Below are 25,460 nucleotides of genomic sequence, written 5' to 3'. Positions count from 1 at the left end.
CTTAGTAGAACCTTCTGTGGGACCATAGGCACAAATAAGTCTCATTGTCCAGTTCCCCCATTCTGATATTTGCCCACATCACTCTACTTGAAATTGAGTGATGTGGGAAAATATATGAGGCTAATCCATTCAAATAGATTAGCCTCATATTCAGTGTTGAATACTATAGCTGCTCCTTCTTTTTCTTAATTTCCATTGCCTGAATATAACATTTTGTATTTATTGCTCAGAAAGATATCACCAGTTTTTGTCTCAGTCACCCCTATTATGTCAATCTAGTACTTATCCAATTCCCGAGCTTGCTATATTTCTTTGCCATTCAGGCTTCTTATGTTGATAGTAGCGATCTTGAACTCTGGTGATGTTGAGTTGGGGGTGTGTTTTAGGATTTGTTCCAGTAGCTGACCTTTTATTATTATTATTGTTATTATTATTATTACAGGCAACTCCAAGGAGTCCTTTCCTTTGACTCGTCGAGGGAGGCCCTAAACATCATGTCAAGAACTATTCAGCATTCACACAGTATCTATCATACTTTGCTTTGAACTCATTCACAGTCATGGCATCCACAACAGACTCTGTAAGCTTATTCCACTCATTCACCACTCTCCAAGTAAAAAAACCTAGTTCTAACACTCTAGCTATTTACACTCTTGTTCAATTTCCATGGATGGCCCCTAGTTTTCGCACCACCAGACCTGATCTGAAAAATATCCTCTGAATTAATCATGTAAAAATCCCTCAGTAATTTGAATGTCTCAATCATATCACCCATTTTCCACCTATCAACCAATTTCTGTAACCCATAGATCTTTAACCTGTTCTCATAAGGTTCATTCCACAGTCAGCTGTCATCTTGGTCACTCGCCTCTGGATCCTCTCTACCTCCTCCCCATCAAAAAAAAAACCCTGGCACCTAGATCTGGGCACAGTAATCAAGATGGGGTCTTTAAGGCTCTATTCCTCTTTATAGAATATAAAGTGCAATAACCTGCTTGTCCCTGCTTATCAAAGCATTCTTCAGTAACCAAGTGATCCGATGAGCTGATTTAGCCACTTTTGCTATATGCCAGACCTGCCTATCCACCAATACTCCCAAATTTCTGGATTCGTCAATTTCCTAGAGTACAGTTCCACCAATGTGGTATACTGCTTTTAATCTTTTCACCCCAAAATACATAACCTTACACTTTACTAAATTAAACTGACATCCATTCTCTTTAGCCCATTCTGCCAATCTATCCAAATCATCCTGCAAAATTTTGACATCACGTGTATTCACTAATGCTCTACCCAACTTTGCATCATCAGCAAATAAATGAACAGTTCCTCTCAGATCCTTTCCTATATCATTAATGAACAAATTAAATAGCAGTGGTCCAAGAACAGAACCCTGCAGCACACGACTAGTCACGCGCCTTCTTACTGTCTGATATCTCTCTATCAACCACCCTCCTATCCATCTCACCAACACTATATCCATCCTGAGTTTACATGCTGGTTTACTGATCATAATTCCATGTGGTATCCTGTCAAAAGCCTTAGCAAAGTCCAGCAGTATCACTGTAAACCCATTACTCTTATCCATTTCAGCCATCACTGTATTATAAAATGTGACCAAGTTACTGAGGCATGATCTACCCTTCACAAAACCATGCTGCCCCTCCACATACAGTCTCCCATTTCCATCTATTCATTCCTGTATTTTGCCCTTGACTAATTTCTCCAAAACCTTGACAACGACTCCTGATATGCTGATCAGTCGGCATATCAGGAGCAATGGAACTATTTTCCTCTGTTTCCACCCTCTCGGGACTAACCCAGAGCTGAGACTTAAATTGAACAATATGGTCAAGGGCACTGACGATTCCTTTCCAGCTTCATGTAAGACTCGAGCTGTTATACCATCCAATCCCACAGATGTGTTCACATTAAGGTTCTGTAATATACTATTCACCTCAATTCCCATATAAGCCATTGGTTCCCTCATTCCTGCAATATCACTGCCTGGATGATATACTCTTGTAAAATGTTCGCTTAGTAATTCTACTATTTCAACTGATTCAGTTACCTCCCTACCATCGGCATTCCTTAAAATCATTCTGCTGTATACCTTTTTTTCTTTTACTTGCGGCATATCGAAAGAACTGTTTGGGGTTCTCTTTAGCTTGCTTTGCTAATTTCCTTTCAAAATTTGCTTTTTCTTTTCTTACCACACTAGTTACTATTCGTGTGCCTGCAAGTCACCTTTCTCCTTAAATTCCCTCCACAATTGTTTCTTTTTTGCAGCTCAATCTTAATGGTGTTATTAATCCATTTAACTCCCACTTGATTTACTCTCCGGCCTATAGGTATGTAATCAACCATTACCTCCTCAAATGCTCCTTTACCATTTCCCATACACTATCACCATCCAGCCCTTGCAGTTTTATATTCTATGGCACCGATCCAAGCAATCTCCTCAGCTTGTCATGCTTACCGGCCCAGTAATTCCACATGTACCCTGTCTTGACTGAAAATTCCACACATTTAACCACCTCCCAGGTCAAGACCTTATGATCACTCTCACCAATTGGTGGCAACATGGTCATATTCGTTGTAGTCAAATTCTCAGATGCAATTAGTAGATTGAGCACTCTTGAATCCCTAGTATATTCCATTACATGCTGTCTCAGGTAGTTATCCCTTAGTAACTGCATAAAATCCATTTCCTTTCTCCCATATGTCCTCTCCTCCTTCCAATCAATGTTACCATAGTTGAAATTTCCATAATAATTACCTGTCCGCCACTCATTGAGTATTTGCCTATGCATACTATCTCCACCATTGCCTTGACACTATAGCAGCATCCAACTGTATATTTTGTTCTGCTGGTCTCAATCTCACACAAGATAGTCTCTGATGTGCTATTTTCACTATCCTGCAGTTGAACTTCTATTCTCTTTGGCTGCAGTTCATCAGCTGTCATCAATGACACTCCTCCCCCCATTCTTTTCTCTCTGTCTTTCATGAACACACTATACTGTTCACATTCTATCCCACTAAATATATCATCTTCTGTTAGCCATGTTTCTCTTTTGTTTAACTAATGCCAATAACCTGTGGCCAAGTTATTGGCATTAGTGAAACAAAAGAGAAAGGAAGAGCCAACCAAGGCCAAAAATTTCTCCTTCTTGTTCCTAATATTCCTGTCATAGTGTACATTAAGTGCAAAAGCCTCCTAGTCTCACCCCTATCTTGTCGCCTTATGCTAACTATCCCATTCTGGTTTGTTATCCTTTGTACTAACTCAGGCATATGATATACATTCTTACAATCAACTGCCTCACTGATGTCTGCATATTCACTCAACCCCCCCCCCCCCCCCAATAAAAGCTCTAGTTTCCCTGATTCTGCACATCCACCTTCTTCATTCAGTAACAGTTTTTCCAGTCTTCGAACACCAAATCCATTCAGATACAAACCATCCCTCTTGTATAAGTCCTTTCACCCATCAAACTCACTCCACTCATCCACGAACTCCACACCACTCCTCCTCCTGCATAATTTACTCATAGAGTCATTCACTATTATGGCCCTCCTTCTCAACTCTACTCTGTGATACTGCGGCAACAGACTCACTATCTTATTCACTTTTTGCAAAATTTCATGGGAACATTATTTTCGTGTTTTACACACACACAATCAAACACTATCAATTGAAGCTATATGGCTGTATTTAAGTATATTTTGTTATATGGCACATAATTTAACATATCTTAACTCTCTCACTCTTTTCGTTTGCTACCTCTATTAATTCTTTCAAGTCCTCTCTCATAGCAAATTTTTCACCATTTAAATCATTTGTTCCAGCCACTACAATCATTTCTTTCACCCTGTGCTTCTGTGCTCTAATAGCCTCACTTACATCATTAATTTTTTGAACCCAGAAAGCACGATTTTGTCAAACTCTCACCTATTACACCTTTTACTACTGAATCACACTATAACACTTGCTCCTTAATTTTTCTTTCACTCCTGATCATGTTCTCATTTTTCTTATCATGCACTTGATTCTTTTTATTAGCTGATCCACTCCGTAGATATTTTTGTAATTGCTCCAGCTTCTGCTTTGCCCTATGTATCATACTGTGCAACAAAGCTATCTCCCTCATTGCAGCTAACTCTTCATTTTTCATATCAGTCAAACCATTCTCTCGCTTTGTACTTTTACTCTCACCTTCAACTGTATCACTTTTTAACTCGCTCTCAATGCTATCTGGTGTTACATCACAATTTTCTATCGCATTCTGACTTTCATCCACTACAGCAGTGGGTCTTAACCTTTTTAGTGATCGACACCCCCTTGAATCTAAAAATAAGTTCTCACACCCCCTTGAAAAATGTGTTTCTATTTCTTTATTTAGGAAATTACATCTATTGCAAGATAATTTATTTATTGAAAAATAAACACATACATTTACATATGCATACAAAATAATATCTCAATTTTTAATGGCTATGTTGTTGTTGTTTATTCATAATAATACTTTTGAAGCGAGGCTCCTCTTTTGAAATAGCCACGCGTAAGTCATCACTTGCATTTAAGCGATTTCTGGCTTTTGTTTTTATGTGCAAAAGTGATGAAAATCCCATTTCACACAGGTAGGTGGTGGCAAATGGTAAAAGTGTCTGCAATGCTGCTTTTGCCAGCTGTGGATAAGGTTCTAACTGTGCACACCAGAATTGTTCTAAGTCCAGTTTTTCAAATTCCATTTGAATACGTGCATTGGCTCGTATTTCAATAAGATTGTCTTTTATTAAATAGCTGTCGTCCATCCAATCTGGGTCAAAATTTAGAAACTTCTCTTGCACCCCCAGGGGTGTGCACACTCCAGGTTAAGAATCTCTCCACTATGTCAATCTCGCGACCTGAGACACACTTTAGATCCTTGCTTTCATGACACTTTTGGCACACTTTACCACCATCAATCTCAAACCAAACTCCAGCCACTCTCAGCAAAGCATACATTCTGCAGACCTTACACTGCACGAACTCCCTTTGGTTAAATTCTTTAAATGATGATGGCGATTTGGACGTGTGTTATGCTACGTATCTACTGTATCCTATCAAAATAATAAGTTAACACTATTTAAAACAAACTTTTTAAGCTAAACTAATTAACTCCGCAATATACTCTGATTCTAGCACAATTTTTAAACTAATAACATTATTTTTTTAAAACTAATTAACTTATTTTTTGGAGCTCTTCAAACACAATCCTATCATCAACACGCCAGCTGACAGATTTTAATAATAAATGAATCCTTTCCTTCATGCTTACACGGTGATCAGAATACATCATGCAAATTATGGAAACAATTACTGTGTTAGAGTGAGACTATAGTTTAATATAAACTAAAATAATAAATGAATTTAATAAATTTAATAAATGACTTTATATATATATATATTAAAGTCATATTCTTGGTTTAATCCTTTATCTAATAAGGTGATACATCTTTTCTCTACTTGCATGTGGGAAATATGATTTCTGCATTACTTCACCCTTGCTATCTCTTCTGGGTCTGGCTCCCACTGATGAGATCTCAATAAAAGTCAAAACTGGTCTGGATAGTGGCCCTTCCCATAATCAATAGCATTATACACTTCTTAAGGGAGTGTACTTTGCATTATGGGATACTAAGGCACTTGATGTGAAGGCATTACTCTATATACAAGTAGCCTTGTGAAGATACTTCATGTGCAGACTTTCTTTGCTTACACTTGGATAAAGGATTAAATGAAGAATATAATTTCTTGACATCTTTAATTTATAGTATAACCAAGTGAAAAAACTTTCAACAAGATATATATGTAGGCGAACTGCATATGTTGGGAGGAAAGAGGTCAGCTGAAAGCTTCATGAGGATCATGCAAGAGTGAAAGAAATTTTTTTTTTTCATGAAGAGCAGTGAATGAGTAGAATGTATTATTAGTGGATGATGAGTATATAAATTAATCTCTTAAAAGAAAAGTATCATAGGTACTGTGGTTTGTAGAGAGCTTCTTTTTATTAACAGACCTTCAAGTTAAGAGACTCATCGTAGGAGGTCTCACATGCATAGCTCATCATACCTTGACTTAAATGCACTCACCACGCATTCAGGCAGTGCATTCCAATCACCCATGACTATCTATGCAAAAAATCTACTCCTCACCCCTTTGCTCACACCCACCTTATACAGCTTCCAGGAATGGCCTCTCATTGTCCCCCTGTCTCCAGATATTCTTTGAAAAATCTCATCCACATTAATCTGGTAATTATCCCTTAAGAACTTATGCCTCTATCATGTTTCCCCTCTTTCTTCTATCCACTAGGCTCTGTAATTTGCATTCTCTTAATCTCTCCTCATATTTTACATTCCAGAGACCAGAAATCAACTTAGTCAATCATCTTTGGATCCCCCTCCCCTCTCCAGCATCTCATCATCCTTTTGAAAACCTGGCGACCAAAATTGTGCACAGTGATCCATATGCAGCCTGATCAAAGTCTTGCACAATGGAATCAGAACATCCTTATTTCTACATGTCAGTGCTTTTCACATCATTCCCATAATCTGCTGTGTCATCCTCACCATTTTGGCAAAATGTACACAAAATTTCAAGTCTCTGTTCTCCACAACCCTTAAATCCTTCACTTTTTTCCAAAATATACCCATCAATCTTATGCTGCATCCCATCTTTACTTCCCAAATTTTAAAACCTTACACTTTGTAATATTAAACTGACATTCCCACACACTCGCTCACTCAGACAGTCTATTTAGGTCCTCTTTCAAAGCTACACCTGCTCTACTTCTCATAACTCTTTTCAACTTTGCATCATTTGCAAACAACTGCATATCACCATTTAAGCCCTTTCCAATGTCATTTACATTCAAATTAAACAACAATTGTCCCAAAACTCATGCCAGCTGGGACATTGCCCAGTTAAACAAGGCCCCCATTGTTTATGCCAGGGAACCAGGGTAAACACCGAAAAGTCAGCTACTGGAACAAATCCTGAAATACATCACAACTCAACATCACCAGAGTTCAAGATTGGTATGATCAACATAAGAAGCCTGAATGGCAAAGAAATGGAGCTAGCTTGGGAATTGGATAAGTACCAGATCATAATAGCGGTGACTGAAGCAAAAAAGACAAAAACTGGTGAGATCTTTCTGAGCAATAAATACAAAATGTTATATTCAGGCAATGACAATCAAGGAAAAGAAGGAGAAGCCATAGTATTCAACAAAAATACGAGGCTAATCTTCTTGAATGGCATCCAGTCTCAAGTAGAGTAATGTGGACAAATATGAGAATGGGGAACTGGACAATAAGACTTATTTGTGCCTATGGTCCCTCGGAAGGTTCTACTAAGGTAGAAGTGGAGATATTTTTTGCGGCTTTAGAGAAAGCAACTGACACAATGAAAAATGAAAAGTTGGTCCTTGTTGGGGATCTAAATAGCAGAGTAGAAAATGATTGTCAGACATGCAAAAATATTTTGGGAAAATTTGGAGAAAAGAGCAAAGCTAATAATAGTGGCAAATACCTGTTGGATTTCTGCTCAGGACATGGAATGGTTATCATAAACACAATATTCCAGCATAAAAATGTACACAAATTCACATGTAGAGAAGATGCAAGGAATAAGGAACATCTCATTATTGTAGATAGTGATGTTTTCTCATTGGTGCAGGACGCTAGAGTGTACAGAGGATTTGAAATTGGAAGTGATCACCCATTTAGTCTTGAGCAACATAAAATTGAACTTCATATTGAAACGAAAAACATGTAAGAAAGTTTTAAAGGCATCAGAAGTGGATGTGATATTCAACCAGAAATGCTCAAGTATGGAGGTATAAAAGTCTTACGGTGGCTGCATTGGATAGTTCAGAAGGCCTGAACAGAGGGATGAATTTCAGATGATTGGAATAGAGCTCTCATAGTACCAATATACAAAAAGGAAAATAAAACTGAATATGAGAATTACAGAGATATTTCACTACTCAGTGTTCCTGGTAAGATTTACTCAAGTATACTTGAGAAACGGTTGAGAAGGATTGTGGAAGGGAAACTTGATAAAGAAGCTGGATTCAGACCAAATAGAGGTTGTCAAGATCAGATTTTCACTTTACAACAAATAGTTGAAAACTTAAATACAAAAGCTCTGTATTTAAGTTTTGTAGATCTGGAAAAGGCATATGACAAGGTGGAAAGAGAAAAGCTATTCAAAATGCTACAGTTGTATGATGTTAATGGGATGTTATATCATGCAATATTTAGTATTGATTCGAGTTGTAAATCAGCAGTTAGAATTGAAGGAAGTACAAGAAGATGGTTTAGTGTTAAATCTGGTGTCAGGCGAGGATGTACATTATGCCGTCTGTTATTCATTATTTGTATGGATCACGTTATGAAGGAAAGTTTTATTAAACCTGTTTTATTTATACTTCTAAATAAATCCAGTAGAAGTCTGCAAGATTCCTTGACTAAACTGAATAATTGTTGTAATAAATTTGGTATGAAAATCAGCAATAGCATGACAAAGACAATGAAAATAGGCAGAAGCTCTGAAAATATCAACTGCATTGTGAATGGAGAACCTATAGAACAAGTAAAACATTTCAACTACTTCAGCACAATATTTAGTGAAGATGGTAAATTAAATATGGAAATAAACAGCCGGATCAACAAAGTAGTATATTAGGAAGTCAACTGAATAAATTTAAATGGAATAAGAGAGAAATTAGTCAAAACACTAAATTAGCTGTATACAAGATGGTGTTCAAACCAATTTTTACTTATGGATCTAAGAGCTGGGTCAGAGGTAAAACACTTGACCAAACACTATAGTCCACAGATATGAGCATCCTTAAAAAGATTAGGGGTGTTAACAGATGGCATCAATTGCAATATCATATTAAAAACTAGGAAAGAGCTTAACATTGTTAGTATTCGGGAATGTGTTAGCAGAGCTAATCTCAGGTGGTATGGTCACTTAAACAATGGGGAAAGAAAAATTAGCAAAACAAATGTTCTCTGCTAGGTTGGCAGGAAGAAGACCAAGATACAGGTGGATTGATACATTAAAAAGTGCCTCAGAAATATAAGATCTGATAATGTTGGAGTTTAGATAACAGATTGATTCGGAGGAAAATTGTAGAAAAACTGTTTTGCTTTTTCTGTCTTCACGAAAGACTACATATCTTTCCTATATTCTTGTCAGAATATCATCTTCATTCAACCATGTCTCACTTATACCAACATTTTTGGGCAAATGAACTATCAACTTTACAATATCATTCCCCTTGTTTCGAATACTTCTAGAATATGTAAACATACACACTAGCTTATTTCTTTTTCTATAACACTTCCTACTAATCCAACTTCTCAGACATGACTTTTCTACACTCTCCTCCCTATCCATTTCTGTCTATCATCACTGATACTGCACTCCTCCCCAGATGTAAATATCAGCCCCACATCCTAGACTGTCTTAATCCTTTCTTGTGCACTAGCACATCTACTGAAACCATCATCTACACTTTTTGCACAGTATCTCCCTTTCCACCCTGACCTCATTTACCTGTCCACTCTGTGTTCCTTCTCTCTTATTATCTCCACTCGTGCCACTCACCTCTCCATTCACAAACTTGCCTACCTTACTTTCCTGATCTTCCACTTGCTTCCTCAGGTCTTACATTCACTTCAGTCATTCTCTCTTGCAGCAACATTATCTCTAACTGACTCGCATCAAATCCATTCAAATGTAGCCCATCTGTCTTATACAGCTTTATCATGTCATGTCATATCTCCACATGCCTGAGAACACAGAGATCTGACATACATCAGTTTTCAGGCTGAAGTTAACCCTGCGAGAATGGCCAGTCCTCAGCAGAGTGCCAGTAGCATCGAACAATTGAACCCCATTCAACTACTAACTGCGCTCAGACTTGCTTAACATTTTGCGTGAGCGATTAGTATCAGAGGCTCTACCAATCGACCAACCTTTGCTGGCGATACAGCTCTATCTGCCCCTCAAACTCATCCCACACACATTCACAAGATGAACTCCTTTCTATTTACACAACTCTGCTAGCATTCAAAATCTTCTCTTACCTTCTCGACTCATCATTATCATACCTGGGCAATACATTGGCTATCTTACTTACCACACTGTTATCTCTCACTCTCCTTAACAGTCTCATGACTTTCCTCCTTACATTCTTCTTGTTACCAGTCAAATGATTCATGCCAGCTACCACTACCAACTCTTTTGCTCACATACTCCTCTTATCCAATCCATCAATCACCCTGCTCTTTCTACTGCCTGGAAAACAGACCTTGTACACCTTTTCTTTCACCACACCTCTTATCATCGAATTTCCATACATTGCTACATTCAAATCATTCCATATTTCTTTCAGATCTTTCACCCCATTCTTCCTCGCGTTCCTATGCATATCTGTAATTCTCTTCAGTTCATTCTTCACATACGTTTTAATCTCATTTCATCTTTGCCAACTGTGCTTTCATATCTTGAATTAGGTTTTCGTTGCCATTTATGCTAATTGCATTTTCAGTACTTTGCACATCCACTGTCTTACTGGTCACCACTGCTAACTTGCTGCCAGCTCTCATACAGCTTACCACTGCTTAACAACTACCAACGGTGTTTACCTAACTAAACACCACTTTCACCTGCTGTCTTACCATTACCATTCAAGCTCTCAGCTGTACTCCCCTACTCCAGTAGCTACATCCATGATATTTTGCCTGCTACTGCTTACATTCAATAATATCTCATAATCCATAAATATGCAGCACTTCTTACACAACACACCCAAACTCTCTCATCTCTCTTATTTTTCCTCTCCACATAAATATCTTCAATCTCTTCCCAACCATACATACCACATTCATTTTCAAAAAGTCCATGCCACTTGCATTTGTCTTTCGCACCATCTTATGTTTCTCCGCCATTTCTCTCTCACTTAAAGTTGCACACATGAAATACAAACAATATAATAAATACAGAATTATAACTACACCAAACACCACCTATTGGTCACAGCTATCATACAACAATATTTAAAAAACTAACTATTGTCAATACCACACACAAATTCAGAATTTAAACTTCTCTTTATCCTAGTGGCCAATACCACTAGGTTTGCTGATGAGTTTTGTGATTACATAGAGGGCTGGAAATATTAATGATTGGTTTTATTAGGTTATTTTTATTAAATGCAATGTAATCATTTTAATTCAAGTAAAATAAGTAGACATTGTTAATCATGTATGCTTTACCTTTTAATAAACAATTAATTTATTAGTCTTCAGTAAGAACTGGCTAATATCAATAATTTTTGGAGTTATTAATCTGTTTTTGTTAGCTGTTTTATATGAATAAATTGTGATGCGATGTGCATTTTATGCCATTTTTTAAAAAATATTTTTATGAAATTTATCAGCTATGACAAAGCCAGAAAAAAAATGTTTTAACTATAGCACATTCTTCTATAGAATCCATAAAAATAAAATAAAATGAACCAAATTTTATGCTTTTAATGTGTAGACACCTATAAAAGCACTGTAGAAAACGAAATAAAAGTAGATTTCTATGAAAATGGAACTAATCCATTAAAAAAATCCCACTGAAGGATATAATTGCCTTTTCAATGCAAAAATTGGAAAAGAAGACATCTACAGAATTATTTGGAAGCCTTGCCTTCATGAAGCTAGCATATAAAAATTATGGCCACAGCTAGAAATTTAATCAGCAACGCTATTCTTTATGAAGGAGAATATACATAAACAAACATGAAAATGCCTGATGGATGTATATTTAACCAAATAGACCATGTCATACATAATAATAAAAGACATAGGAATTGCATCTAGAATATTCAGAATTACTGAGAGGCTGAATGTAATAATGATTATTTTCTAATTGGCGCTATTATTAGTAAAAAAAAGTTTTCAGCACATCAGAATCAATTGAGGTATAATATTAACAAACTAGATAAGAGAACAGAGAAGAAATAAGAGATTGAAATAAAACAAAAAATGAGAACATCTGCAATCATATCAAGGATAGTTAGTATAAAGGCAGCAACAGAAAACTCAATTGGAATTCAAATTAAAATACAGCAAAATATGATTTAATGAAGAATGTGAATGCACCAAAGAAAACGAAAAAGGTGGAAGTAGTTGACTTACTAACCCATTTAGATACAATAGCAGCAAGGAAGTAAATAAAATAAGCAGACAACAAAAGAAAATTTTTACAAGAACAGATCCAAGAAATCCAAAAATATGTCACCTGGTAATGTTTAAACCTTCACTATCTGAAGTAGAAAAAAAGTATAAAGCATCTCGGAAACAAAGCATCAGATACTGACGGAATAGTAGCTGAACTCATCAGATATGGTGGTAATGTACCAACTACAGATATATATGCTACTGGCAAAGTATGAAAAGCAGGCATTTTATAGAATGCGTGCCTTTTTTAGGCAAAGTATGAAATGTCTGTTTTATTTTAATATTTTACATACTTTCCTTAGGCATTATATAGAATGACAAATACTATTTTGGCAAAGTAGGAAAAAGGCTTTTATTGAAAAGATGCATGTGAAAATGTAAGAAGTACAAAATGTAAGATACTGGATCCTTTCTTTTAGGCTTGCACGGTGATCCGAATGCATTTTTGGAAATTATGGAGGCAACTACTGTGTTTGAATAAAAACTTTAGTTTACTATTACTAAAATTTTACAATTCGACGTTTCGACCTTTATGTTAAGGTCATCTTCTGGAGCGTACAAATATACACAGGAAACAAGCTATACTACAATACTGGTTCGTTAAAGACACTGACTAACCGCTACCACAATTGTTGGCCTGACCTCTGGTGGAAAAAAAAAAAATTATACATCAACGCTAAAGTCCTATTATTTGTGTTGTCTACTATATACATATATTAACATTATATTAACATCATTCCAGCCAGTTGGAGTTGAATGGTTTCTAATAATAGCAGATTGGCTAGAGTCCTGACTTGTGTTGAATCTTTCAAATTAGGTTGGCTGAATGTGTGCCATCCAGATCCTTGGAATTTTCATACCATCTTTATTGTTGATATTTGGGTGGTTTATCAGGATTTCGCAGGATTCTTTAAATTTTCTTTCGTACCATGTTTTTGTACGGTGTAAGGAGCAGGTGCTTTTCCAGTTGATTTGGTGTAAGGTGTTGAGTGCGTGGTCTGAGAGGCCTGCTTCACCATAATGGTTATATTTAATGTGTCTAATGTGTTCTTTTTTGCGTATAGGGATTGTCCGTCCTGTTTCACCAATGTACGGTAAGTTACAGGTGCAGCGGATGCAATAGACTCCAGGATGTGCTAATGGGAGGAGAGGTCCTTACTTAGAGGAGCTGAATATGGTTTTAAGTTTAGTGGGTGGTTTAAATGTGGCATTAAGGTTATAATGTTGTAGGATTCTGTTGATTTTTTCTGATAACCCTTTAATGTATGGGATGGCTATGGTTTTACTGTAGTCTAGATTCGTTTTTGTTGTGGTTTTATAGAGTATTTTATTGACAGTATTTTTGTTATAGCCATTGTTTATGAATGTGTCACTAATGATTTTTAGTTCTTGTTTCAGGGCCTGCTGGTTAGAGCAAATAGTTGTGGCTCTGTTTTTAAGGGTGTTTATGACTCCATATTTTTGTGCTGGGTGGTGATATGAATTCGCATGTATGTATTGGCCCGTGTGTGTAGGTTTTCGGTAGACCGTGAAGGATAGATTGCCTGAAGGAAGAGGTGTAACTAGTGTGTCTAGGAACGGGAGCGAATTTTGGTTTTCGATTTCGATGGTAAATTGTATGCGTTTGTGTTGTTTGTTTAGGTGGCTGAGGAATGTGTTTAGCGTTTGTTGACCGTGCGGCCAGATCGCGAACACGTCGTCAACGTATCTGAGCCAGATTGTCGGTCGAAGCGTGGCGGAATCAAGAGCCCTTTGCTCAAAGGTTTCCATGTAGAAGTTCGCGATTGGGGGGGGGATAATGGTGAGCCCATGGCCGTACCTTCCTTTTGTAGGTAGAATTTGTTTTGCCACACGAAGTAACCGGACTTTAGTATGTGGGCAAAGAGGGCCGTAAACCTACACACACGGGCCAATACATACATGCGAATTCATATCACCACCCAGCACAAAAATATGGAGTCATAAACACCCTTAAAAACAGAGCCACAACTATTTGCTCTAACCAGCAGGCCCTGAAACAAGAACTAAAAATCATTAGTGACACATTCATAAACAATGGCTATAACAAAAATACTGTCAATAAAATACTCTATAAAACCACAACAAAAACGAATCTAGACTACAGTAAAACCATAGCCATCCCATTAAAGGGTTATCAGAAAAAATCAACAGAATCCTACAACATTATAACCTTAATGCCACATTTAAACCACCCACTAAACTTAAAACCATATTCCGCTCCTCTAAGGACCCTCTCCTCCCATTAGCACATCCTGGAGTCTATTGCATCCGCTGCACCTGTAACTTACCGTACATTGGTGAAACAGGACGGACAATCCCTATACGCAAAAAAGAACACATTAGACACATTAAATATAACCATTATGGTGAAGCAGGCCTCTCAGACCACGCACTCAACACCTTACACCAAATCAACTGGAAAAGCACCTGCTCCTTACACTGTACAAAAACATGGTACGAAAGAAAATTTAAAGAATCCTGCGAAATCCTGATAAACCACCCAAATATTAACAATAAAGATGGTATGAAAATTCCAAGGATCTGGATGGCACACATTCAGCCAACCTAATTTGAAAGATTCAACACAAGTCAGGACTCTAGCCAATCTGCTATTATTAGAAACCATTCCACTCCAACTGGCTGGAATGATGTTAATATAATGTTAATATATGTATATAGTAGACAACACAAATAATAGGACTTTAGCGTTGATGTATAATTTTTTTTTTTTTTTTTTTTCCACCAGAGGTCAGGCCAACAATTGTGGTAGTGGTTAGTCAGTGTCTTTAACGAACCAGTATGATTGTAGTATAGCTTGTTTCCTGTGTATATTTGTACGCTCCAGAAGATGACCTTAACATAAAGGTCGAAACGTCGAATTGTAAAATTTTAGTAATAGTAAACTAAAGTTTTTATTCAAACACGGTAGTTGTCTCCATAATTTCCAAAAATGCATAAGATACTGGATTTTTCTATAGAAAAAGAAAAAGACCAGTGCTAAACTACTTGTTGCTACAAGGTAGACTGGAATGACATTTTGAATTGCACTTAACTGCCTTTTTCATACAAAAGCACTTCAAATCGGCACTTGGTCTTGCAAGTACACCTCACGAATCCCTGGCCGCTACCCGTCGACAGAGCGGAAGCTGCTGACCGGAGAGCTATTTCATGGTCAGGAATGTCTCCAACTCTCAGTAGGTCCTTGGGATATAAAGTGAATTTTGATCTGGCATAGAGTTGGTTAAACCTGAAGGAACTACCAAAACAGAATATAAACATCAAAGGACATTGGTGCAAATTAAAGGAAATAGTATTAAATTCGGCAGAAAAGACAATAGGTTACACAGAAAGAGAAAGTAAAAAGGATTAGATCTCGAAAGAAGTAAAAAGGTTAAGCGATCAAAGGAAAAGCATGAAACTAAAACATAATTATAACAGAAATGAATATAATAGATTAACCAGAGAAATTAGAGAACTAGTTAAAAGAGACAAGAATAACTGGTTAGAAGAAAAATGCAAAATGGCAGAAAAGCTATCAAAAGAAAATAACCTTCATGGATTATATAAACAAATAGACCAAATTAGTAAGACACGGACAACAAAAATTATAATGATAAAAAACAAAGAGGGACAACTAATTGAAAGTAAAACAAAAAGAATGGCCAGATGGGAAGAATAATTCAAAGATTTATATAATAAAAACAGCTCCCAGGATATTACGATTCCAGCTACTGAAATGGAAGAGGAAACAAATATCTTTACCAAAGAAATAATAGCACACAGCATAGAAAAACTCAAAACTAGGAAAGCACCTGGCATTGATCAAATACATGAAGAATTCTTAAAAGCAGGAAAGAAACAACTTTTGGAACCATTAAAAACATTATTTGAAAGGATCTACAAAAAACAAAGCATTGCCTACTGATTGGACCAAATCAGTCATAACTCCTATATACAAAAAAGGAGATAAAACAGAATGCAATAATTACAGAGGCATTAGCCTCCTCAGTATTCCAAGTAAGGATTTTACGAAAGTACTTCAAAAACAAATTAAGCCATATATAGAACTGGCACATATAGAACAAGCCGGTTTCAGACCAGGGCGAAGCACAATTGATCAACTATTCACCTTAAGACACTAGAGTACAATCAAAGTTGCTGCATAAATTTCATAGACTTTCGTCAGGCATTTGGTTCAATCCGTAGAAAAGAACTATAAAGAATCTGTATGAGAAATCTGAAAGTGCAGTACGAATGGAGGACATCTTAACCAACTAGTTCCACACAGAGAGCGGAGTAAGACAAGGATGCAATCTACCACCTGACCTGTTCAATCTTACACTGGAAGAAGCAACCAATAAGGCCTTAAACAATGAAGACTCCGGAATCAAAATATATGGGAAAAATTTGACAAATTTAAAATTTGCAGACGACATTGCATTACTTGCAAGCACAGAAGAAAATCTACAGCGAATTTCTGATAAAATAAAGGAGTGTATAAAATCTGGATTAAATATAAATATAGACAAAACAAAAATTATGCAAACAGGAAAAAGAAGCACCAATCTGAAAATTGAAATTGATAGTAAGAATCTAGAGCAGGTAAAAAACTTCACCTACCTTGGAGGAGTTATTGATTACAAATGTGAAATTATAAAAGATATAAACAGACGAATCAGTCAAGCATCCCAAACATTTGGACTACTTAATAAAATATGGAAGTCAAGAGACATCAAACAAGTAACAAAAGTAAGAATCTACGAAACAATGGTCCTCCCAATACTCCTCTATGGAAGTGAATGCTGGAATCTCAAAAAGGCTGAAGAGAAAAAATTATTAGTTACTGAAATGGGTTGGCTAAGAAGATTACTTGGAGTAGCTCTGCTGGATCGACTAAGAAACGAAGACATAAGGAAACGACTAAAACAAGAAATAACAATAATAGACAAAATCCAAGAAAGAAGACTGTGATGGTTTGGCCATGTGACCAGAATGGGAACAGAAAGACTACCATCTAAAACCCTGAATACAACGATGGAAGGTAAAAGATCCAAAGGACGCCCCAGAATTAGATGGATAGACAAAATAAAAGAGGACCTGAAAACCAAATCACAACAAGCGACACCAAACTGGACAGAATTGTTCGGAATCTCCCAGGACAGACAGAAGTGGTAAGAGTTCATTCGGCCTTATTATCATCCACATAGATGATGGAAGAGAGAAGAAGAAGAATAGAGTTGGTTTTAAAATTCCTTCAGCAGTTCCAAGTCGATAAAAACCATCATCTGTTACACTCGTAACAACCGCCAGCAGATTGCATGAGTCACCCCGTCCCTTGTTGACATTTGGGATAGGAACTTGCGCAGTGGCCCCCAAAGGTGCAGGAGGAAATTTATTGTTGGAATCCATTTTAATTTTTTCGACCTGTATTTCCAGATTCAATTTAGATCGAATTTTACCTTCGACAGCATTCTCAATATTGAAACAAAGAGTACACAAAATATTAACATCATAACCTTCTATTTTCTCATTTCCATCGTCTTTACTCTAATGTCCACAGGCAGCATGAACCTAACCTAACCATTTCTGGTTAGGTTAGGTTAAGGTTAGGTTAGGAAGTGCGCTGGCTCTCTGTTTGAGGCGAGCGTCGAAAGTCACGTCACTTGCCTCACCTTGCGACATTAAAAGTCACTCCCAGGAGTATTTTATACTTTGCCGATTTGTATTTTGGCATTCTATAGAATGCTTAGGAAATGTGTGAAAATCTTAGCATTTCATACTTTGACGTCCCACTTTCGGCATTCTATAGAATGCCTAGGCATTCTTTAGAATGCCGGTAACATATATATAAACCAGTAAATTTAGTCTGGGAAATGAAGAGATATATCCTCACAATGGAAAGAATCACATCATGCCGTATATAAAAGAAGCAAAAATGAATGTGAAAATTACAGAGGGATATTGCTCCTATCTGAATTGTACTAAAAAGAATCCTGCTATATGCTGAAGAAAATATCAGTGAATATCAAGCAGGATTATAATGAAATAGGTCCACAGGTTTTTACACTAAGAGAAAGAGACAAAAATGGGAATATAATTGGCCTGTCTGTATTTTTAGATTTTAGAAAAGCATATGATAGCACTCATAGAGAAGACCTTTGGGAAGTATTGACTTAACTCAAAATACTTAATACAATAATAAATTTAATCAAAATTACATCACTGATATTTGAAGCATGGTATTAGATTAGAATTGGATCTGAACTTTTTTGTTAAGATGGGACTGAAGTAAGGAAATTTCTTTTTATGGAAATCTCCTTCCTTCTTATTTTATTTAAGTTTAGAATGGTATATGAGAGAAACTGTAAAACATAATGCAAATAGAAGAGTAATATTGGAATATATACAGATATCTGCCTATTTGGAGAAAAGTTGAAGACATTAGAATAACATTCAGCAAATTCAAATCTTCTCCTGAAAAACTAGGATCAACTTGGATAACAACCAAAGAAAATTATATTAATGATTGGTTTTATTAGGCTATTTTTATTAAATGCATATTTGGATAAAACAAAATATTTAAAAGTTTGTCTAAACCAAAAAAACCAAGAGAAAAATTATCAGTTTATTATTGATAACTAGAAATTTAAACATGGCACTTTACTTCCTTCAGATATCTTGGATTGTCGATTACTTGAGATAATATAATTAGTATGAAAATACAAGCTAGAATATGTCCTTCCAATAGATCTTATCATCCATTACATTTATCTTCCAAAATTTTCATGTAGAGTTAAAATAGAAATATACAAGACTACCATTAGACCTGTTGTTTTATGTGGAGCATAACAGGCCAAGATGAAAAAGCCTTACAGATATATTTGAAAATAACATCCTGAAGAAGTAGTCTTTGGACCTGTAAGGAATAACAGTAACAGGTGAATGGATGAATGGAGAAGATACGATCAGGAACTATATGAACTCTGTAGATCTCTTCTACTAACTTATGAAAGTTAGTAGAAGAGATCTTACTTCTGATTTCTTATGAAATCAGAGCTTGCATACTGAGATAGAGGGTGGTCCAAAATGTACCTACAAAATTTAATGCTGTATTATCCCTGAACGAGGAGGCATATGAATCTCATCCAAAATGTATTAATTCTACATCTTATGCCATTTATATTACAACACGTTCAATATATTTACATTCAACCTTGCCGATCTTCCATAATCATATCACAAAATTGTACACTACCTTGTGGAGGACGTCTTTTGGAATAGCCAAGATTTCATGCTCGATAGATGACTTTAGCTCCTCCAAAGTCTTTGGATTGTTCTGATACACTCTGTCTTTGAGATGCCCCCATTAAAAAAAAAAAAAATCCAAAGGATTGAGGTGTGGTGAATAAGGTGGCCAGTCAATTCCGCTTCCGTACTGCTTTGGATAATCCAAAGCAATGACATTCCCACGGAAATGTTCATTCAAAAGCTGGAAAATGGATTCTGTGCAATGGGGACGAGCACAGTCTTGCATGAAAAAGTGACCCATGAGGCCAGAACCATAGAAGTCCTGAAGGAAAGGAATGAAATTGGTTTCAAGCAAGGCACACCATGCATTCACATGTTTTGGGTGAAGACCTGAAGTAACCGAAACAGGAGGCATATGAGAGATGATTTTCTGATCCCCATATTCACCAGTTCTGCCTGTTCACGAACCCATCAAGCCAAAAGCGTGCTTCATCTGAAAACCAGATGAGACCAGGGTCAATTTCTTGGTTCTTAGTTCTTCTGATCATTGCATTAGCAAAGTCCAATCTTGCTGTCGTGTTCACCTCTGTGAGCGGCTGTTGGGTCTGGATTTTATAGGGAAACAAATGAAGATCTTCCTTAAGAATTTGCCAAAGACTGCTTCATTTGATCCCTAACATCTGAGACGCTCTCCTTGTAGACCTTTTTTTTTGGGCTTCTTTCAAATGTTTCCGAAACTTTTTTAATGTTTCTTTCAGTCCTTGCTGTTGAAGGCCAGCTACTTTTAGTGATCATCTGGCACAACCCAGTCTTGTGAAGTTTCTTGACGAGGTTCGATATTGTGTGCCTGTCTGATCCAACTTTGACACCAAACTTTACCTGAAATGCTTTTCTAACATCTTTGGGACTTTCTGATGATCAAATCTACTCTTCAGAATTATTAACATGTTAGCAAAAGAAAAGTATATTTAATATATTGCCAGATATTTCAGTTAGAAAATTACAAACTCTCATCAGTGGCTTGACAGGAAAGTTTTTTACAAGGTAGAATACAAACAATTGAGCATTCAAAATTAGAATGAGCTGCGTGATGTTATTATTATATAATACCTCCAGGGAGTCCAAAGACTCATTAAGGGAGAGTACCTACTCTACAACTCTCCATCAATCCACCAACTGCAACTACCTTCATCATCTACACCAATGCCATCTACCGCTGACCACTAGTATTTTCACAGACAAACATCCATGCCCACGGTGGGATTTGAACCCGCAGCCTTTTGGTTGGAGAGCGGATTTGCTAACTACTCGGCCAGCCTGGCTGGCTGAGTAGTTAGATGTTACATTGCTAATCACGTTAGATGTTACATCACTAATCACGATATTTCACTGAAAAAAGGTAAACATAAGAGTGAAGAAATAAATTATACGTATAAATTTATAATGTCATAGAAAAAAAAAACTTAAACTTCATTTATAAAATCATATTAAAGATATTATTAGACAGATGTAGTATCTAGAAGGTCTTAATAATAATTAAAAAAAAAAAATGGTGTTATTCAGATCAAACTTTCCCATATTTTTGACAAGGATATGCAGTCATTCCGATTCAAGTTAGGGCGGTGAAGTAAGGCCTCAGCACTCTCTTTGAATAGGCATTTGAATTTATACTGACATCTGTGTAGAAGGCGAGTTTTGGACCAGAGAATGTTGTGGTTTGTCTCTATCCCGTGCTGAGCCAATCCAGACTTATCGGATCTGTTGTGAAGAATATAAGATTGATGTTCTTTTTTCTATAGAGTGTCTGGTTTGTCCAAAGTAAGAAAGATGCCAGTCACATGGAACTTGTGCATAGTTGAGCATTTATCTTTAGACAATGGGAAATAGGTGGATATTTTATTGATAGGAATATAAGTAGCTGTTAGTTCATATTTCTTCAGAATTCTTGAAATTGATTCTGAAATTCTGGAGATATATGGGATTGGAACTCGACGTATTGATTCTTTTTGTTTTGGTTTGGCTTGTAGGATTCGGATAGATGTTGTGTAATTCTTTTGGAGAAGCCATTTAGTTTCATTTATTGTTTGATAGTAGAAAGTTCTTTCTGTAAATTATTAAATATGTATTAAATATACTTTTCTTGTGCTAACTTGTTGATAATTCTTAATTTCATGTCACAAGTTTCTCTCAAAAGTAGAATGTACTCTTCGATGATGAATACCTACTGCACAGTAGTGTAGGCCAACAGTTTTCATACCCTGCAGAAGAAAAGAATACACAAATGACTTTTATGAAACAGAAATGGCTTGATGGCTATAATGTGTCGGTAAATTTTTTTTTTCTAATTATACCAGCTAATTGTAAAGAAAATTGGATTTAAAATTGGTAGGTACATTTTGGGCTACCCTGTATGACATGCATGTGGAAAGAATGATTGAGGAGAGAATGGCTAAACAAGATGAGTTCTGATGAAAAGTGGCCTAGGAAAACACCATAGCACTATGGGTAAAAAAAAAAAAAGACTTTAATTGAGATGAAATACTGAGCTAGACTGGGAAAGCTCAAGATAGAAAAAGAGTTGAAGAGGTTGGTATTTGCAATACATTGGAAGTTAAGCTAGAAAAAAAGAAGAAATTTCATACTTTTGGCCTTAAGCAGAGGTGCAGTTGATTCTCATAGGGCAGTTCATTGCAGTGAATAGTTTGTTGTGAATTTTCTTCAGAATGTCAGGCCTGTGAGGACTTTTGGTAATTAGTTATATGGAGTGCATTTGCTGTAGTGTATTCATAACAGGAAAATAGATCTTTATCTGTTGATTTAAATCATAGTTTGGATTAATTCCCTTTGCATTAATCCACCTTTGGTATGAAAATTATTATTTAGAAATCACAATTTGTTTTTCTAGTGGGAATGTAAAACAGATATGAGTAATTCCTATACATTTGGAAGAATTGATGTATTATGTGAGGGCTATGATTATGCTGATGATCCTTATGTATTGAAAGGATCATGTGGCGTAAGTATACTTTTCCTAGTTAAATCAGTTTTAAGAATATTTTCCTCTACCAATTATTTTTGTTTTTATAATAAATAAAGGTGCCAAGAAATTATATTCTTGGTTTCATCCTTTATCCAAGTGTGAAGTAACTTCACAACTTGGTTATTTGTATATAGAGGCAAATAACTTCACATCATTTGCCATAGTAGCCCATGATAAAGAATGAAACCGAGAGTGTCTTGGCATCTTTAATTTATAGTATAACCAAGTGAAAAAAACTTTAAACATCTGTCTAAATCACAGTTTTGACTACTTGTGTATGGAAATATGATATGTGCATTACTTCAACCTTGGTATCACTTCTGGGTCTGGCTCTCACTGAAGGTCGAAACAGGTCTGGGTATAATGCTATGTACTATGGGCCCTTCCCATAGTACATAGCATTATACATATCCGTAAGGATATGTGCTTTGCATTAAGGGATACTAAGACAATTGATGTGAAATCATTAGCCTCTATATACAAGTAGCCTAGTCGTGAAGTTACTTCATGAGAACTTTGTTTGCTTGCACTTGGATAAAGGATAAAACCAAGAATATAATTTCTTGGCATCTTTATTTATAGTATAACCAAGTGAAAAAAAAAAAACTTTCAATAATAAATAAGTTTCTCTGAAATGATTGCAGAAATTAACATATAACATAAAAACAGGAATGCAGTATTCTGTGCTTAAAACATATCCCATGTATAATTTTCTCTAAACTTCTCTAATAACTAACTTAATGAAAGCACCTATGAGATGAATTTGACCACTCATTTCAAAGCACATGCTAGCCTAATGATGGAAAAAATAAGTTCTCAGAAATTCAACATTTATTTGCATTAAAAAAAAAGTAGCAGTTCCGTGGACAATTAGCAACTTAACCATATATGATAGTTTCATTTCCATTCAGCTCCAGTAATACTGATAGCAACATTAATTGGTGAATGATAATATGGATTCTTCCACTCAGTTCACAGCAGATCTCATTGCCCATCTGTGGACCCAAGCTTTAGAAAGGTTGCGTGAAAACTGAATACTGCCTTCTTGCTCTAGATATTTTCAAGGCTTTTGATTGGGTGTAGCAGAAAGGCCTATTTACCAGACTACCATTGTGTATGGTCTGCAATCTACCCTTCACAAATGGATAACCAGTTTCCTCTTTGGTCATTCACTGTGCATCATGGTGAATGACTTTTTCTTCGGATCTTTCCATCAGTTCTTGAGTATCTCAGGGCTCTGTTTTCACCCATGCTCTTTCTCCCATTCATAAATGATTTTCAGTTATTAACCTAAAATCCTATCTACAGTTTCACTAATGGCAGTGCACTCTAGTCTTAGTTTTCATTTGACCAACGTTTTGGTGTCCATATATCACAAACCAGATTTTCCATAATTGATACTTTTACACACCAATATTCTTGTTATATATCACTGGGCTGATGACAGCCTTTTCATATTCAATAGCAAAACCCAACTTGCCTTATTTCACACAAGAAGTACCACACTTCATCTTCCTCTCACCTTTGATATTATCCAGATCTCCATGCAAGATTATATATTTCTTATTGGAGTGACTTTACACTTCTAGCATATCCTGACATAAGCAAATCACATCCGTAGCTGCCTCTACATTCATAAAGGCTAGGTGGCATTTTCTACTCAAGACATTATTTCTCACTTGTAAAACTCCAAACACTAAATCTCAAATTTACCCTACCTCAGAATATTGTTCTGACATACAGGATATTGCACCAAAAACCTATGCTTGATGCTGTCCAGAAAAGGACGATTCAGTTAATTTTGACCCTTCTCTCATAAACTAATTCATAAATATGATGTTTCTGCTCTGTACCTTTTCTACAGGTATTGTCATGGGTGCTGTTCTGCTAAACTGGCTGATACCATTCCTCCACTTTCCCCTCAAACCAAAGGAGCTACTGCTTATCATCTATCTACTATCCAGCTGCACACTTACCAAGACAACTTCTTGTCCTTCTGTCTCATACGTTCTACCTCTACTCCAGAACAGTCTTGTGTACAGATTTTCCCCTTAACAGCCTTTAAAAACAAGGACTACAACCCAGTTCAAAACACATAATGGGTTTTTTCTTGACCACTTGCCTGCACAGCACTCATGTGCTATAAGTTTTTCAACCTTTTGGATGGGGGAGAGGACTGATATAAAAATAAATTTTAAAAAAGTGTAAACCCCCCCCCCAACACACACATTTTCAATCTATTTGCATTTGATAGACCTGTAATCATCTTGGCCATTATCCTCAGGATCATCTGATTATCATCCATCTACTGTCCAGCTGCATACATACATACCAAAACAACTTTATGTTTCTCCTGTTTCATACCCTCTGCCTCTGCTCTGGAACAGTTTTGGGTACACAATTTTCTCTTAACAACCTTTAAAAAGAGGACTACAACTTTGTTTAAAACACAACAGATTTCTTCACCCATCCTGGTTTCTTTCCTCATCTCAAGAAGTCTAACTGAACAAGTATGTCTACATTGTGGATTTTGCAAAATTTAGTTGATAGCCAGAAAAGATTGAATATAAATATAAAATAAATAAATAAAAATATAAATAAGTTACTAAATGGATACCATAGGCCAAATAGCAATATGTATTTGAGGAGATATGAAGCGCTTATTGAATGAATAAACTTCCAAATGGCAAAATTAAAGCAGATTGTAAGAGTGACAATGTGGGAATTACAAGAAGTTGAGAAGCATTTAAATGAACATAATGAGGAAAAGAAAATTAAGCAGCAAAATAAGAAACAAAAAAGCATGGAAACAGGTAAGTCAGGAAGTAATGGAAATCAGGTAAGTGACGTTGTA

At 36.2% G+C, this 25,460-nt stretch overlaps 1 protein-coding gene across 1 annotated transcript in view; it reads left to right on the top strand.

The window, feature by feature from the left end:
- Positions 1–25,460, top strand: part of LOC150101173 (store-operated calcium entry-associated regulatory factor-like) — a 144,009-nt gene that overhangs the window by 30,227 nt on the left and 88,322 nt on the right. The window contains exon 3 of the mRNA XM_090401453.1: positions 22,472–22,582. Within this exon, the coding sequence (XP_090257579.1) occupies positions 22,472–22,582 (111 nt within the window). The remainder of the gene's footprint in view (positions 1–22,471; positions 22,583–25,460) is intronic.

Source organism: Typopeltis vanoorti, chromosome 12 (genome assembly GCF_054136105.1).
Source record: "Typopeltis vanoorti isolate ZY-2024b chromosome 12, IOZ_Tvanoo_1.0, whole genome shotgun sequence".
NCBI classification, from domain to species: domain Eukaryota; kingdom Metazoa; phylum Arthropoda; class Arachnida; order Uropygi; family Thelyphonidae; genus Typopeltis; species Typopeltis vanoorti.
This window is presented reverse-complemented; position numbering and strand designations above follow the sequence as displayed.